We start from the raw sequence: 18503 nt of genomic DNA on the forward strand, positions 1-18503 counted from the left end.
TCTGGATGCATTAGTATCATCATAATGGTGCCCAAGTTTCCAAGTTGTCTATTAAAAGACAGTCCACACACACAGTCCGTGCAATGAATGCAATTTAAACCCATCTGTCGGAACAACCTGGCAACCCACAACCCATTTCAAGGAGTGTGTGCAGATAATCCATGCACAGACAGATCACTTAAATGCTGAATTAATTGCCTGCTGTCTTAGCTACTGTTTGACCATTTCAGCTCCTTTTCCTGCCAAGACACAGTATAGAGACTTTAGAAAGCATTCTAGAATAAACCAGGGCAATTAGAGCAATATGTGCCACTCTTCGGGTGTGTAACTGGGAGTTTTTGACTTTGGTATTGCTGGAAATATATTCATCTACAATTAGCTGTTGCCTTATTCAACTCTGTGCTTTACTAACAACTCATTAAGTGAAATATGTTTTTATTTTTGTTTAATTTTACTCTGGTGTCCATTGGAAAACATAAATACAACAGTCTCAAACAGTCAGAGTGTTTTACCACAGCCATGGAGGCTTTTCTGACTCAGCCACCAATTTGCAGTAATGAGGAGGTTAGTGTGCTTCTACCCGGAGAAGTAGTCTTGCCACATATTTGCCGATAATTGTCTGGCTTTGTCATCCCACTAATTAGTGAAGTACAAATACCACAGCGTTCAATGTGAGCGGAAACAGGCCTAACTGGCTGTATTGGTCACACTATGGCTGTAATGCTTTGGGGGTTTTGTTATTGTTTTGGTTTTAATGTTGTGTTTGGTTTTGTAGTTTTTTCCTCATCTTTGCCCTTACGCCCTCTCAGTGCATCCTCTGTTTCCCTCTCTGTGTCTCTGTTCCTGTCTGCTGTTGGTGCCTTTGCTTTAGTTACTGCCACCTTTATTTTTTATGTCACTTTCAGCTGTATTAATTCCTGATTTTGTCTGCCCTTCCCTTGTTTCGGATTGTCAGCCCCGCCCTCATTGGTTTCACTTGTGTGTTTACAGTCCTACAGTTGTTTAGGTTACACTGTCCACCTTATTTAAATATAATTGTCAAGCTATGATTCATTACATTCAACTGACCTAAAAATATTTTGCCTCAGTCAGAACATAATGAGTGACAGCTACCAATCTAACTACCTTCATGGATGACATGATGTTAAACTTTATTCTAACAAAGTTTAACATCATGTTAAACAGTGACACTGAACATTTTATTGAAGACGAAAGCATTAGGGCTGTTTTTAACTCTCAGTGATGCCACAGTGTTTATTTGAGTTTGGGAATCAAAGAAGATTTTGGATAATGACATTAGACTTAAGAGGCAGATAGCAACCAATAAAAAAACTTAAAAGGGTTTCAAACAGACATTAAAGAATAAGGCTTCTGTATTTTTATTAGTGTCAACATACTTGGTGTAAAGAATATTTTTTAAAAGAGCATAGTAAAAAGTGTTTTTAATATGTCAGTGAGTTTTATATAACACTTGATATGAAAGAAATAAACACCAAATATGTGTTATTCTGTAGCTGAAAATAGTCCCGAAGAAATACAGTTGTTGACAATATAAACAACGGCAGATTTGTTCTTTACAAAACTTGAGTGAAGAAAACCTCACAGGAGACCCGATGAATAACTGTAAGCTGGTAGAGGGTTGGCAAGAAACAAGAGAAGTTATGAGAGAAAAACAAAGAAAGCTGCAAAACAAAATAAAAACAAACTCGTCAAATTAAAGGAATGACATAAAACAAATTGCTGTCACTCCCTCTTTCTTTACAAGGATACCAAGCATAATAATCACACACTTAGACACAAAACCAAAGCCACACTCAGCAAACACACAGCCTAACGACAAATCATCTGCATGTGGGGTTAAGTGAAACCTCAAGAAAACAATCATCGAAGGCTATTAGTTTCAAAATGCTCCCTAGATGAGTCCTTTTTCATTAGCACACACACTGTACTGTATTTGGGTGCTCTCATACATGCAAACTTATAAGCATGCTTCAGCATCTACACGAGAGGGCAGTCTGCCCCACAGGTCTGTGTTTATCACAGTAATGTAATAAAACCACAGAGATAAGTCTTCTTCTGCCGCACAGACATAAACACATCTCCAGCCCCATTTATCACACTACTGAAGGAAATGTACAAGCGTAGAGCGGACCATAAATATTTGGTTATATGTATATTTTCAGGTTCTGTGCTTAAGTACATACAATTTTAAAAAGAAATAAAAGCTTTATTTTGTGTTGGTTTGCATTAGTACTGAATAAAGTGTATTTTTAGTTCATACAGTGTTTGGGACTTCAGAAGTAATTGGACAAGTCAAGTCAAACAATCATATTTTATCAAATGTATGTACAGAAATCAACATGACATCTACCCTCTCCATGCAGCCACCTGCATGTCGTGGAGTCTCCTTCAGCCTGGTCTTGAAGTTGGCTGCTACACAATCAGATTAAGGGTCAGCTAGTACAGGCAATCCACTCCTAAGAAGCTATTTGATTACTTTGGCTTTGGTTGTATATTTGCTGTGAATGGTAGCTATTTCTGATGCACAGTTGGAACAAACAGAAAGCTCACGTGTGCCTTTGCATTCGTCATGTTGTTGCTTCCATCAGCAGCGAAACAGTTATCACTCACTGACAGTTATTTCACTGCCGTCCCAAAAAACTTCAAAAGAAAAATGTATCTGAAATTTATTTCTCCATTTTAAATTAAAACCCGAACAGCAAACATATTTAAATCATTTTCCTGTAAATTCTAATACTTTCAATATTCTGTATTTAATTGAAATCAGAGGAGCCATAATTTATCATATGACCTGCTTTCCACAACATGCAGTGGTTTCTAGACACACAAATGAGCTTCAGTCTCTGGGATACCTGCTTTCCTGTAGAGCTCACTGATGGAGGATGATAGCAGGAGGAGGTGTTACAGCCCCCCTGGTCCGCGGCTAAATAATTCAAGCGACATCTACACCTCAAGGCAAGAATGTACAAGTCAATACCACTGATTCAGAGGTCTCTATGCTGTGTCTGTTCCATCAGCACAGCCTATCAAAAGCTGGCTCTCCTGACCAATTTTAACATTGAGCAAGAGCACGGAGTGTCAGTAAAAAAGACTGATACCCTGCTTAGTGAGAGAAAGGCAGGAGAGTAAATTATGTTTGCCTATTCATGCCTTGATCTGTCAGTGTCTGTGAGTTTCTTAGTGATTTACTGCGGCCTTCTCAACTAGCATGAGTCATCAGAAAGCTGCTTGTCACAACATGGTCAGACAAAGCTTGGAAACTAAATTAATAGATTATGATAAATCACTGTGAGCAGTGTCAAATAAAAATTAAAGATCAAATAGAGAAGTATACTTGTAAAAAATGAAAAAAAATCCTGATATCATATACAGTAATGTTAAAAAAGAGAGTTTTCACAGGTCTCTAAGAACTCTTTTGTATAACCAAGTTCATTTCATGATTCTGTACCCTGGAGAGCCACTTTTAGCAGCAATAACTTGAAGTAATTATTTTTTGTATGACTTGATCAGGCTCTAATATCACACTTTACAATGTCGCTTCAGTTCACTGGAGTTTGTGGATATTCGTTTATGCACAGCTCTCTTAAAGTCTTGGGACTGCATTTAAGTCGGGTTAAGGTCTGGACTATGATTAGGCCATCACAAAATTTTGCTCCTTTTCTTTTTCACTTATTTTTTTGTAGAATTGTTGCTGTGCTTCAGATCTTTGTCCTGTATCATCATTCAGTTTCTACTAAGCTTTATTTGTCACATCCTTACATTTAACTCTAGAATACTTTGGTACACAGGGGAGGTCATTGTCGACTCAATGTCTGCAAGATGCTCAGGTTCTGTGGCTGTGAAACAAGCCCAAATCATCATCCCTCCACTACTGTGCTTTTCACCAAAAACGGTGCAGTGCATTATGGGCACACATCTCCACTTTGGTCTCATCTGTCGAAAGAAAATTGGCCGAAGCCATGTTGCCATGTTAGGTTTTTAGAGAGAAGTTCCCAGGAGCAGGCCTTCTCTTTTCTCTTCTTTTTGTGTTAACACACAAAATGCTCCAGACCAGCAAACAACCACAACTTCTGCTTTTATAGGTGTGGTCACACTTGCTGATGATCAGGTGATTTACCCTCTTAATTCATATGGAAGAAGTAGGGGTGTCCTCATGCTCAGTTATACGCCAGGGTTTCATTATATTCTGGTTAGGGCCAGTTTCATTGCTCCGTAATAGGAATAGTAAACACCACTGTATGAAATATGCAGTTTAACATGACAAAATAGCAGGTATCCCTTTTTGAACAAGAGTGTATAAATACATACACCAGTTATATCCTGTTAAGGATTGCTGTTTTCTCACACCTTTCCTTGGTAGTCCAACATAAACACCTTAGCGAGTGATTTCAGATGATTCTATTTATTCATCTTTCTACCATATGACGCAATAACTTATACTCAGGATGTAGTCCGAAAGTTTCCATAGAGACTGGAAATGAATTCTTGGTGTACAGCCTGCAAAGTTCACCGATCCCTGTGTTTCATTTTCATGCACCTACATTGTCTGTTTGCACCAGTTGTCTCTCACTACACTTGAGCAGACACTTATAATGCCCTTCTACCCCCAGCAGCCAGAATCTTGATTTCCACAATCTCAAGTGTAGATCAAGTAGAGGCAAAGGCGAATACTGGCTCGGATTGCCACAACAAAAGAAGGGACAGCAGTCATGTTGTAAATTAAAGCATTCTTGATCATATGAAACTACAGTAGATCAGCTTTCATTTATTAAAATCACAGCTTTGTTCTTTTCAAGGTGTTTGCATAACTTGACGACTTACATGTTTCTCTGTCTTCTCTACTGGTAGGCAAATATGTCAGCAATATAATATTTCGACAGTTAACACAAAGTACCTTGCATGATCACTCGTGCACAACTCTTTTGTTTTCTTGCATCTTTTGGATGCACCTACACACTGAATCAATTATCAAAACCACTGAGTGAGAGGTGGAAAAAATTGCCTCTGAAGGGTAAACAACAGCTAAAATAGGAGAGAAAAGAGTGGAGAAATAGAGTGCCAAGGAATACTTTCTATCATTATGTCTATATATGTATGTGTAATAGGATATAATACGCAGCAGATACAGTCATTATACCACAATTATTGACTGTATACTTGCCAAGTAAATCTCATTATATGATACAGGACTTTAGGCCATGTATACATCTTTCAGGGTGGATATTAGTTGAAATGGTTCTGTCTATTTCATGACCTTTTAGCAGTCAGACGTAAAGTGTGTGGATTTTGGTATGAAGTTTCTCTCTTCTGTGCCTAGGAGCAGAGTAAAAACTTTAAGAACTGAAAAACCTACTACTATCTGACTTTTTAGCAGAATTATGCAGAGCGTGATGCTGCATGTTATCTTTATTTTAAATCTACTCGTTGTATCCCCGTCTGCAATACTGCTGGCACTCATTTCTTTGCCTTTTGCTCTCATCTGTCTTTGTCATCTTTTCCTTTCCTTATTGCTGTCTCTCTGCCATTACCATGCATTGATTTGAAAGGCTTAATTTCCACAGGCTGCCGCAGACTCATGGACTCCACCAATCAATAGCGAAAGTGGAATCATATTAAATGATCGTAGAAAAATTAGCTCAGCCGTCACATTTAGACCAGTAAAAAGTCCTCGATAATTTGGCCATGCTGTTACTGTAGTTCACAAAACATGCATCTAAACCATCTATGTCATTTGAGATAGTAACATTTTATAATGGACTGCATAGCTAAAATTTACAGACAATTTTGACAAATTGTGTGCTGAGCTGAATATGAGGTTCCCACAAAGTAATTTCTACAGTTAAAACCATCATAGAAATATCAGCATCTGTTCCAGAAGTTCACAATTTCAGTAACACATCCACTTAACACAGAACCATTACTAATTACTACTGTGTATCGCTTTTCTTTTTACTAAATTGAAGCCATTCAACTATTATGTAACCATACAGAAATGTTTTTATCCCTAACTCTAATCAACTCAATCCATTAGAAACTTACTTCAGATGCATCTGGCTGATCTTCATGAGTTGAAGCTTACATTTACCTTTACAAAGACAATTCCCCAAATTTGGAGATGCTGTGTAAAATGTAAATAAGAACAGAATGCAACATATCGTATGCAAACATATCAAATGTTTAAACTAACAAAATGTGCCAAATGTGTCGCATCCCTTCAATTTTTAATAGCAGTAAATGTCTGGGAACTGAGGAAACCAGCTGCTGGACTTTTGGGGGAGGAATGTTGTCCCATTTCTGCCCCACATAGGATTTTAGCTGCTCAACAATTTTGGGACATTGTATTCTTCAAATGTTTTCAATTGGTGAGGCCACCTGGAGTCTTCTGCGAAGCCTTGCTGTTGTGATAGATGCAGTAAACAGTTTAGCATTTTCTTGCTGAAATATAAAAGGTCTTCCCTGAAAAAGATATCGTTTGAATGGGAGCATATGTTGCTCTAGAACCTGTATATACCTTTCAGCACTGATGGTGCCTTTCCAAATGTGCAAGCTGCTAATTCCATAGGCTCTGATGCATGCTGGAACAGATGTAGGCTTTTGAACTGAGTACTGATAACAAGCAGTATGATCTCTCTGCTCTTTAGACTGGAGCAGCATATGTTTCACATTTCAATTTGTATGACCAAAGAATAGTTTCCTTTTGCCTCAATCTCCGGATTTATGGATGACACAGTGAACTGTGTTCACACATTTCTGCAAGTGTTCATGAACCCATACTATGATTTCCACGATGGAACCATGAAGGTTTTTAACGCAGTGCTGCCTGAGATCATAAGCATCTAATGATGACGATAATGTTGATGGCTTTCATTGTTAGCTTTGGATTCTTGCATTTATGGTGCTTTGAGCTTTTTATGTAGCAGTAAAAAGCTTCAGTATCTGAATCTCACCTTAGTTTGAGCCACATTTTCCAATCTAGTTTCTGAGCTGTAAACTAATTTCTTGGGTTTCAAGTATATGCTGCCTCACTTTTCTTCCCCCGTGTCTTGTTAAGTCGCCATCTCACTGTTCGATGTTCCCCTGTTGTATTTTGGTAGCTGTTTTCTTCTGTGGCTTGTTCCTGGGTTTACATCATGTTGTACTGTTTAATCTGCGTGTTTGTTACCTACTTGTTTCTGTAGTGAATTCCTTGTATTTCTAGTGCTTTTAGAAGTCCTCATTATCCGTGTGCCTTATACAGTTTTTGTTTCTCCTGGAATTTAATCAGCCTAAATAAACGGCTCTGTTTGTTATTGGAATGCTGTTTTCCTTCGTCCTTGCATCTGGGTCCGCACATCTTCATTCTCCAAACGTGACACCCCATCTTTACTACTCAGAAACTGCCGTTCTAAGAAGTTCTTCGTAACGCTTGCATGTGTTAACGGACCCCAGCATGACACACATACAGCCTGCGTTTGCCTTGCCACACTCTTTTTATATCCAATCATGTCACTGACCTGTTACCAATTAACCTAATTAGTTCCTAAATGTTCCTCCAACTGTTTCTTTTCAGTGCCACTTACCTTTCCAGCCTTTTGCTTCCCCCATGAGACATGTTGCTGCCATAAAATTGAAAATGAGCTCGTTTTTCATAAAATGTCTGAGCTTAAACATTTGATACATTGTGAATAAAATATGAGTTTATGAGATCTGCAGATCAATGCAATCTGTTTTTATTTACATTTTACAAAAGAACCCATTTTTTGTAATTTCTGTCTGTTAGGCTCATTTTTATAACAGCGACCACAGTCTTAATTCAACTACTCAAACACTGATATATATGTGTGTATATATATATATATATATATATATATATATATATATATATATATATATATATATATATATATATATACACACACAGAGAGAGAGAGAGATCAATATTAACAAATGTTGTTTACACAGTTTGATGGTGGGGTTCAATGTAAAATTTCATTTACATTGAATTGTTGCTTTAACACGAGCTAATAGACTTTTGGAGAATTGCTCTGTACATATTTCCTCATAATGTTGATCTCTGCTGCAGTGCACTTTAATGCCGTGTAGTCCATCCCTGCTGATGGATTGAACACACTTTTTCGGTATTCTCTAGAATAACAAAGCAGCAGTTGGTGTGTGTCTCTGGGCAACACTATTAAACTCTGCTCAACTATATGTGTTTATTTTTTAAGACATTAGTGGATGCTATGTAATAAATACAGGAAAACTTAGGAATAACCTGTCAGAGATGATTTGTTTTTGGCAGCCTTGTGATGTATGGCACCCTTTAGCCTAACAGAACTAGTCACACTATCTGCCCCCTGAGACTGCTCATTATGCTGACGGAAACAGAGGCTTGAATGGATGTAACAGAGAGAAAGCTTTGAGTATAACAGTCTTTGCCTGAGGGTGCATAAGTCTGTGCTGGCAAAGCATTGTTTCTACCTTTATGCCTTCTATCTCATTGTATACTATTCTGGGTTTGCTGGAAACTGGGTCGTGTGTAAAGGGTAACTTCCTCCTACTGACCTACAGTGGTTTACTTTGACTTGCAAGTGAAACTGCTTTTTTTCCACTAGGTGAGGCAAAAGCCTTACCTCTTTTCAACGTGGTTTTAATCTACTCTAAGCTGTGTTGCATGCATGATTGTTGCATTATTTGAGAACCAAGTAGTTTTAGCTTCAGGTAATGCAAACCATTGAACTGTATGTTCCAGCTAAGCATTTGCACTGTGCAATATTTAAAGCTATGCTATAGATATATTTACTAGCCTGCAAAACTAATTTTCAGCCATAGCAAGCAGCAAGGATGTAGTATAGATGTAGTTATAACATAGCTTACCTGGTGAATAACACTGTGGAGGATTTAGCTGCTAAATAATTAGACATTTCCTTTAAGTAGTGGCAAAAAGCAAAAGTGAATACAAGATATATCGAGTTGCCACAAACACATAACTAGATGCAGGCTAAGGTCGCTGCTCGTGTGCTGGATATGTAAAAAGTCACCTGTTTGCATTCACTTTTGCTAATAAATCGAATAAATCGCAGTAATACAGCTTTGCGGACATCTGATACAACAACGTTTTGTCATCACACACACATTAAATGTACACGTCATCTTTGTTCCTATCCTGTAAAAGTTCACTCCCAGAAATTCACTTACAGCTCAGTTGAGGATATTTGTGTGCACGTCCTGCATTTTGCTATGTGACAGCAGCATTATGCTGTTTAATGGAATTAAACAAAGAGGCTCCATCAGCTGTCTTTCAGTAGAGCTCTATAATTGTCCATTAGTGTGTTGCCCTGGCATTGCATGTCTCTGTGTATTGTTTTGCTTCGTGCTCCAGATACTGAACACATACTGAACCCTCATTTGCTCCTAAACCCATTCAGCAGCAGAGGCATCAGCTATGTTTGACTCTCAGTACTCTGTTTGGAGGCACTGTGGTGTGACCTGTTGAGTTAATGCTGTGGGAAGTGATGACATTTTTCATTCATAAGTATGATGCGTGGCATGTGGTGATCATTTTTCACGATGCAGTAGAGGCTTCAGTGGTGAATTCATGGGTGTCACTGCTGCAGTGTGTTTAATCAGCTGCCTGTGCTGAGACACAGACACACACACACACACACACACTAAAACGATGACTTTCTAGTAGGGCTAATAAAGATATATTGCTGCAGTTATAAGGTCACCAATTTTGTTGGTGTGGTTATTGATTGTCAGAAGTTAAGGCATCATACCCTCAAAGTGTTTCTCTCACAGATGGTCTAGTCCTAATGAACCACACTAACGAGCCAGATGCCTGTGTGCCACATTACACGAGGTCCCTGTGAGGTTATGTGGAAAAAAACCCTGCAAATATTTTTAATTGACAGCACAGAGAGGAACCGTGTGTGTGTGTGCAATCTGATGTAATGTTAAATTGCGGTACATGAGCTGGCATAATGTTTGGAGAGGATGGCTGTTTGAATGAATAATTGAAGGAGATTCAATTAGGAATGAGATTAGAGAGGGAGTCATTTTACCCGGGCTCCAAATGTGTTTGGAAACTCACTTCTCCATCTTTTTAGATGCATCTTGTCTCCTGGACTTTCCTGAAAAGACATCTCACAAAGTATTTCATAATAAATTTGGTGCAGACTCATAAAGAAAAGCTAACAGATGCGACTTCAAAAACATGTCTGCTGTTTTTGATTCATGTTCTTGGTTATTGCTTTTTTTTTTAAGAGTCAGTGTACGGTTTGATGATGGATGCGCAGTAAACACTCTGTGATCCATTTATGATGCCTGTGTATAATAAAAACATCCTGCTTGTGTTTTGGCTGACGGTCTGTGTGCCTCTATTGCTCTTCTCATTCTCTGTGCCTGTTCGTCTTTTCCTGCCTGCTCTCCATCTGCCTGCCTGTTTGTGTTTACTTGCAATCTATTTCTACGTCACTCTCGAGCGATTGGCGGCCGAGATATTAGTACGTCAACATCGAACAATGCACTTATTGGACACATTCATCATTCAAACTGCAAAATGTTTTACAGTTTGAATCAGAATTTAACGTCACCACCATGTGTGACGAGACCAGCTGCAGTTTCAGCATGGCCTTCTTATCTACTGTATCTTTTTAATATGTTCACAAATGCTCATTAAAATAGGCTTTGGCCTATATATGACAAAGTTTGGCCATTAGAAGTACACAAACAAAGGCCTCCATTTCCTGTCTCCCATTTGTCCCACAGCAGCTATATTGTCCAGTAGAGGGCAGCATAGACAACTGAGAGGTTTGGTGTGTGCAATAGCAAACTAAAACACTTCTCTTCTTTTGCAGGGCTAAAGTGTTTCGAGGAAAGAAGGTCCTTGGGGAATATGACATCAAAGTGGAGCAGGTATCATGATGGATTTAACAAATATGTGATGCTACAGAAAAGAGGTGCCAGTCATCAAAGTGAACTGATATTCTATTGAGTATCATTAATAATAACATCAGAAGATTCTTTTCGCAGCTGTGATGATCTGAGAGGAATTTAAGTTTTCTCTTTAGTTTAGCTTAAATCTCTTGGAAAACTAGGAATATTACTGTCAACATCAGTAGTATTTTAAGCCACTAGGTCATATTATACTGATAAGCATTTTAGAATGCTAACAGGCTAAACACAAGAATGTGTGAACCTGGTAAATATTACCTGCTTCACACCATAGTGATAGCATCGTCAAACAGCATATGAGGTTGATGGTGTTAACATTTACCCCCAAGATTCTCATAGTGTCACCTCATAGCAAACTAAACCTTAACATTAACACATCCTGCTGTCAAGCCATGACGTCTCTGTCAATGTTGAAATCTGATGTTGCTGATAAGCTGTTTGATTTGGCCACATTTTCTTATGTAACCTTCACGTACACTAATACTTTTTTGAGGTTTTTTGGTGCGAATAAATTGAGAAATAATCAACTTTTTTGTATATGTCTGGATTTAAATTGATTTAATTTGTTTTTTAAGCATCATAAGATTTAATTGTCCTCATCTGTCCTCTCCTTTGTCCAGTAAAGTGAGTGTCCACGCATGAACAATTGGCTAGACTTGTAAAACAAAAAAAGTACAGTAAAATTATACAGGACCTGTGTATTAGGCTGCACAGTTAATTTTGCTCACGTTGTTTCAAATGTAGGATTTGGCTGTCACAGTGGTTTCATATTGGTTCAGCCAACTAACCAGAAAATCCTTTTGCAGTGCTCGGTTACTGCATTTGAGATGACTATTCTCTGGGGTTTCACACCAAACAGTTTCACACCTAATAGATGTTGACAGTTAAATTACAACCTCAAGCCTCACCACAGATGTGAAATAGACACCAGTGGAGACAGAAGTCGGCAGCTATGAGTCACAGACAGATCTTCGCTGTTTTTCGACCACACCAAAGAAAAGCCATGTACATTGTTTTGCTGCACAAGCACACGGTTTATTTACGCTGTATAACACGACGTGACTGCCTAAGTAAATAACAGCAGGAAAAGTTTGTGCTGTTGAAAAGTGTCGTTTAGTGTCTCTGCTAAGGACATTTGATAAAAGTGGAAGTTTTTTTTTAATTGTTTGTTTTGATTGCACCATGACTCATTATTTCAAATGATTAATAATGAATAATGCGCATGCTGTGAAAGTAGCTTTATGACAGAGAGAAAGAGCACATTGGACAGAATTTCCTGCACAAAAACCTTCAACAATGAAACAGTGTTATTTACTGAAAGCACAAATAACCAATTATAAGCATCAGATTGTATCAACATTGCTTAACTGATTAAATTATCTTCTTTTCTCCTTCGCCACGTAGGCCGAGTTCTCAGAGATCAACCTCGTCTCACATTCAAACGGGACGTGTAATGTGGACATGCAGGTCATCAGAGGTGGGACCAAAGTTGTCAGGTCAGCATCACACGTACACAGACACTGTCACACACATAGAGACAGAGTAATTGTTAAAACATCATTATCCTAATGGGTAAAATTGAAAATTGAACAGGAATAATCCCAAACTAGAAAGAGAAACGACACAAATTCGTAAACAGTGTAAATGACGACAGTACATAAGGAAAAAAAACTGACTTCTACCCACTCTGTAACTTACCAGCAAGACACCTGTCAGCAGTGCTACTCAAAGAGCGGTTTCCAGCTTTCAGTGTTATTCATCTTTTCCTGATGTTATTGAAAGTGAAACAAAACATAAAGAGAGACATGAACGGGCCAATGTGTGGTATGATGTTCATCAGCGGGGCCACTCTTTGTGAGATAATTTCACCTTGGTTCTCACAGAAAATAGTAAATGCACATGAAATGCACCAGTAAGCGACTAGAGCTTTTGATGGCAAACAAAATTAAGCTCTAACCACTAACTAACTCTGCCTGCAGTAATGCCATGAAGCCAAACCTACACCATCCTCACAAAATCACCAAACTGTAGTTTTCCTGCTGTTGCAAGGGCACACAAAGGAGCACAAGGCACAACGCTGCACAACGTGACACAAATGATTCTCCTCTTAAATTACAGCCACTTAACACAAATGAGTCCTTGCAAAATTACCACCACTCTGAATCCTTGTGAAAGGACAAGAGCAAACTTACAGTTTTAGCCCTGCTTTACCACATTTATCCATCAGTTAGCGTCCTTTCTGTAAGACACAAAAGCTTCCGAATGCATTTGGAAAGAATGAACATTGTTTACTGAAAGCTCTGATCAGTGGAAAAAGAGCAGAGGCGTATGACCACAAGCATCACCCGCAGGGCGGTACAGTAGATTTGCCTATACTGTAGACATACACACCACAAACCACACTGACAGAGACACCAGTATCCTGGCTGAAGACTGGGACTCATTAAGCAAGACTGTAGCTCCTACTGGTGTGAAACAAGCAAAAACCAACAGGAAATGAAGGGTGTAGCATTAGTTTTATGATGGGTTGGCCTGCACGTGCTCGCACAATAACCAGGGCCAAATGCTGAAGATCATGTGGAGTAAGGCAGACTTTAAATTACTGCGGGCGGAATGATTCACACTCGTCTGTCCCAGCTGTGTCATGTCTACGGAAGTCTTATTCTTTGTGCGGAGGCGATGAATGAGTTTCCAACATAAACCTCAGTGTGTCTTGCTGTCTGCCTGTGTGATGCACAGTTTTTCGACCTGAATGCACCTACAATTGATTCTGTAATTACAGCGTGTCCATTGATTTCAAGTCAAAGCAGGGAGTTCCTAACTGCTCAGATACTGCGTTGCTAAGTAGCCTCGATCCCCGAAGATCTTTTATGTCTAGACTTTGCCGCTGCACAATCTACACCTATACTTTCTTTACTGAACAATTTCTGGGTTTTTTTGTTTTTTTGTTTTTTAATTGTTATCTATGAAAAATGGAACAATAACAAAAAGTTTTGTTTTCTCATTATTTGCATTGAAACACTTTGCACTATTTGTATTTGGGTAGTATTTTAGCTCACAGAGCATTTGGCAAACTCTTCAGTGCATGTATGCATAGCTAGCCTCCACATACTCAGACACACAAACCAAAATTTGGATTTAATTGCTTATTTTTTAATGTTTATTGCTATCAGAACACCACTATAAAAAAAGAAAACCAATGCTTTGGGTTGTTTCTTAATACTTTACTTATTCTTATTTCTTTTTCTTAAACAGCTATTTAGCTGAGTGTTACATTCCCCTGAGGGGTCTAGGCGGTGAGGGGAAGTAACACAAGCAAATGTGCAAAGACATTAATATGCATTGAGCTGTATGTTAATGCACGTTGGCCATAGTCAGTATTCATAGCATCAGTATGCAAAACTCCCCCAAAACATCTAACGTGGCAATGTCTATTACAGCAATTTCAGTAAATGCAACCGTGTTGCATTTACTCATTAATTGTCTGTGATCTGAGCCATTTTGGGTCTGCTTTTCCAGGAAAAACTGAATCTCTTTTGCTAATATTTGTGGTGCGTACATGGAGAGCATCCATATGCTCAGCCACACACAGGAATTCAGGTTAAACAGAAAAAGGCTCCACTAAAGGAATCATACTATTTGATGAGAAGTCTTCAAGAGGCCATTAAAAATGTTTTAGTTTTGTGTTTTGTCTTACTTTTCTCTGCTTTATTGAAGAAATTACTATTTATTTCTAAATAATCATCTTTTTGAGTTAAAAGAATTTATATTTACAGTCACAAATAAATGTGCTCAGAGGCTAAAAAGTGCTATATTTAAAAGGCCCTCTTTTATAAATCTCAGTCATTGTTCTCAGTCGTTTAAGCCTCATTTCCACTCCCATGTTTAGCCACAAATAAATGGGCACACGCCTTAATTTCGTCATTTACAAAATTGCTCTTCTAAGTAATTATTGGACAAACTGCCAAGACAATATCCTGGAAGAAGTTTCTAAAGCACAGAAAATGAACTTTGGGTTGGTGTGGTTCACTTATGGAATCTCAAACAAAAGAAACTAAGGATAACCTGAAAGGGCTTGGGTAAATGATCCTGGCAGATAAAGATATACAAATAGTCCTAATATTAGTGATAGTGATTAAAGTGACTGACTCAGTACAAAGCAGTACACTACAAGGATGTATGTGAGTTGGAATTTATGCATAACTTACTAGCGGGTGGGTTTGTAGACAGAAAAAATAAAAAGATAATAAGAAATGTAAGCTCTCATCTCCACTTTACCTGAGTGGGATTGGCTTGCTCCAAAAACCCAGTGCATGCATGGCCAGAGTATGCCTAACGTCTGCATATTCGTTTTCAAAAACCAGTTTATGTGTGGGGAAAATTGTGCATGTGGTATCTATGTGAATACATCGTTTATACATGTGACATCCATCGTTTAGTTTCATTTCATACTGACAGCTTGTTTGGATGGCTGTGGCTTCTTGGCAACATCGAATGAGGGTAATACTGATGGTCCTTACTGCCAGTAATGAAGAGGTTACAGTCACATTAATTGCTCTGTCCTCTCCACCAGAGTCTTTTAGTTTGTTGGAGTGTCTGATTAGTATTCTCAGTGCATGAAGAGCTGGTGGTGGTCACACTGCGGCAGAGTTTTCCCTCTCTGTCTGTCTTCTTTCACTCCTCTCTACATCTCTTTCTTCACTGTATTCTTTCTCACACCTCTCTCTCTGCTTTTCCTCACATTCCCTCGCTGTCATACGTGCATGCAGGGACAAAAGAAAAAATAACAGGAGTCATGTCCTGTCAGCGTCAGCCATTCAGTGAGTTGAACTGCACTGAATATTGTTTTTGACCTTAACCCTCTGGTCATAAATTGCTTCTCTGAGCTTCAGTGCTGTGGGTGTTTTTTTGTATGGAGACCTACACAGTTTCAAATGTAGAATATAACAGAAAATCAACAAAAAGGACTTTAAATCAATAAAACCCCCACTGGGAACATATTACTCTCTGCAATTTAGCATTTATTTCTTTTCACTTGTGCATAATAATCCCTCATTACCTCTCAGTAGTTAGATTTTACTGCACTGCAGTCCTCATCACTGTTAACTGAGTGATGGCTGTACACAGCCACCTCTCTGACAGTAGACACCACCTTCATTTTCACCTGCCAGGATGAGATTTCCCAGCAGGACAGAATGTGTGTAAGGCTCGAACAGCTTCTTGCTCACCCCAGTTTTACCTCCGGCTTGAGGCAATAAAATAACATGAGATTTCAATGTTATACCAAGAAAAAGCAAGGTGAGACATACAAATTTCAGTACAAGTAGTAAAACTCACTGTTTTCTAGCAGCTAATTTAAGTAGCAAAGTATTTGGGTTGTCCAAACTGTTATGAGGGGGGGAATATAAGAGAAATATGTCATAATTTAGAGTTAATACATTGTTGATTGGTTACTTTTGAATATGTTTTTATTGGCAAATACAGTGTTTAATGTTTCAAACGCAATGTTTCCCTTTATCAATGCTGGGATTTTTTTTTCTGACAGCAAAACAAAGATGTCAGGTTTATTGCAGTGGAGCTTTTAAATGGAGACCTTTTTTCCTATTCTGTTTCTGCAGTAGAAAACAGTTTGCATTTTTTCCACACAGAAATCAATCAGGCAATCAATAAAGAATCAGACCTCTAAGCAGAACTAACAATTGCATGGCTATCGATAAAATTGTGTCCGTGTTAATCTCTGTTTAGCAGTGGCAAAGAAGTAAAAGCAGATTGTTTTTGTTGATTGATTAAATGCTCAAAACAAGACTCGAATTACTATTAAATGACTAATTATAGTGCTTAAACTAATTCTAAGATCCTTCCTGAGAGAAACTTTTATATACAGTCATTTAATGGGTGTGTGTTTAGTTAACTATCTCCTGCCCCCTTTTAGAATCTGCCTATTGTCTTAGGTAATGTATTCAAACATGAAAGGTTATTTCGCCCAAGAGCAACTGCTAAATTTTCTTAAAGGGCTTCCAGATCCACAAGTTTTCATCCAAACTGCCTGTTTGAAACATCCAAGTAGAGACTCCACACAAAGCAAAACAAACCTTTCTCACTCTCCATGTGGGCACAGAAGATAACTGTGATGTTTTGAGTTCCTGGCAATGCTTACCAGTGGGCTGTGTCATTTTACTGTACACATAAAGTGATAATACATTTAATTTCAATTAAGTACATGAGACTTATTTTGCCTTCAAAGTTCTTCATGTATTAATCAAAGAAAGATTCTCTCATAAGAGTGCTTCTAAGACAAGAATCTACTCTTTGAGGAGAGATCTAAGTTTGTATTTGTATTTTTGCACTTCTTTTTGTGTTCATGGAAAAGCCTAAGCTAACACATTTGTAGCTGTGTGAGTTTACTTACTTTTTCATAATCTTTGTTGTTTTCCATCCAAAAGTGCACCTTATGCCCCCCAGTTTTATTTTAATAAAAACAGCAACACCCTCATGTCGCTTTTCTGTGGCTTTGATCACACAAGAACTCGCATATACAAGCACAGAACACCTAGAAACCAAACCCATCCATTTATTCTTTATTCACCTGCCTTTATTTTTGCATTCCAGGTCATTCAGGCCTGACTTTGTGTTGGTGCGCCAGCATGCCTTCAGCATGGCCCAAAACGAGGATTTTAGGAACTTAATCATTGGTCTTCAGTATGCTGGCATCCCCTCAGTCAACTCTCTGGACTCCATCTACAACCTCTGTGACAAACCTTGGGCTGTAAGCAATTTCAACAACACAAATTTACAGCTGCAATTATCTAAAGAGTATTTTAATCACTCTACATCGCAATTGTACGATTTTTTAAAGTTGTCAGTTAGGAGACTCATGCAGAATAAACACCTAACAGAGTGCAAGCATTATGACATTATTACTATATGATTAATCTGCATGTATTTCTTACGTTTGAACCATATTGCTGCTTCTCTCTTTTTTTCTCATCCTCTAGTTTTCTCAGCTGATCAACAATCAGAAGAGGTTGGGTTCAGATAAGTTCCCTCTCATTGATCAGACCTTCTACCCCAACTACAGAGACATGGTAATGCTATTTTCTGCTTACTGCACACTGTAAACTGTGTTGTGATCCAATTTGCAGAACACTCACACCTCACTGAGATCTGCAGCTGGCATGTGGCAATGTGATGTGCAGGTTATTATATAATATATTGTATTTACTAATTTACAGTAATTGCCTGTTTCACAGCGACAGTCTCTGAAAGGAGAAAACAGTGTAGCGCATCAATTAGGTTTCGGGGGGCCTGTCACGTTTTTTTCAGTTTTGATGTATTTTTAGCAGAAACACTACAACACCATTGCACAAATCCTTGCTAAATATATGCATCTGAGCTGGTGAGACCATAATAACAATATGAGAAAGGTAAGTATTTTAGTTTTTTAAACAAAGATGGGCTAAAAACTGTTGTGCAGTACGATGAAAATCCATGGGTTATTATACATATAAGAAAGGGGATGGTACCAAGAACCCAAAGCATTCATGTGG

At 38.3% G+C, this 18503-nt stretch overlaps 1 protein-coding gene across 2 annotated transcripts in view; it reads left to right on the plus strand.

Moving 5' to 3' along the window:
- syn2b (synapsin IIb) overlaps window positions 1–18503 on the plus strand; it is an 88625-nt gene that overhangs the window by 44711 nt on the left and 25411 nt on the right. For both annotated transcript variants that reach the window (XR_005612975.1, XM_039611776.1), the window contains 4 exons: window positions 10860–10917; window positions 12361–12452; window positions 17566–17722; window positions 17952–18041. Coding sequence is in view for 1 of the 2 variants with exons in the window: in XM_039611776.1 (XP_039467710.1) it covers window positions 10860–10917; window positions 12361–12452; window positions 17566–17722; window positions 17952–18041 (397 nt within the window). In the remaining variant the exon portion in view is untranslated. The remainder of the gene's footprint in view (window positions 1–10859; window positions 10918–12360; window positions 12453–17565; window positions 17723–17951; window positions 18042–18503) is intronic.

This window comes from Oreochromis aureus, linkage group 5 (genome assembly GCF_013358895.1).
Source record: "Oreochromis aureus strain Israel breed Guangdong linkage group 5, ZZ_aureus, whole genome shotgun sequence".
In the NCBI taxonomy this organism is placed as follows: domain Eukaryota; kingdom Metazoa; phylum Chordata; class Actinopteri; order Cichliformes; family Cichlidae; genus Oreochromis; species Oreochromis aureus.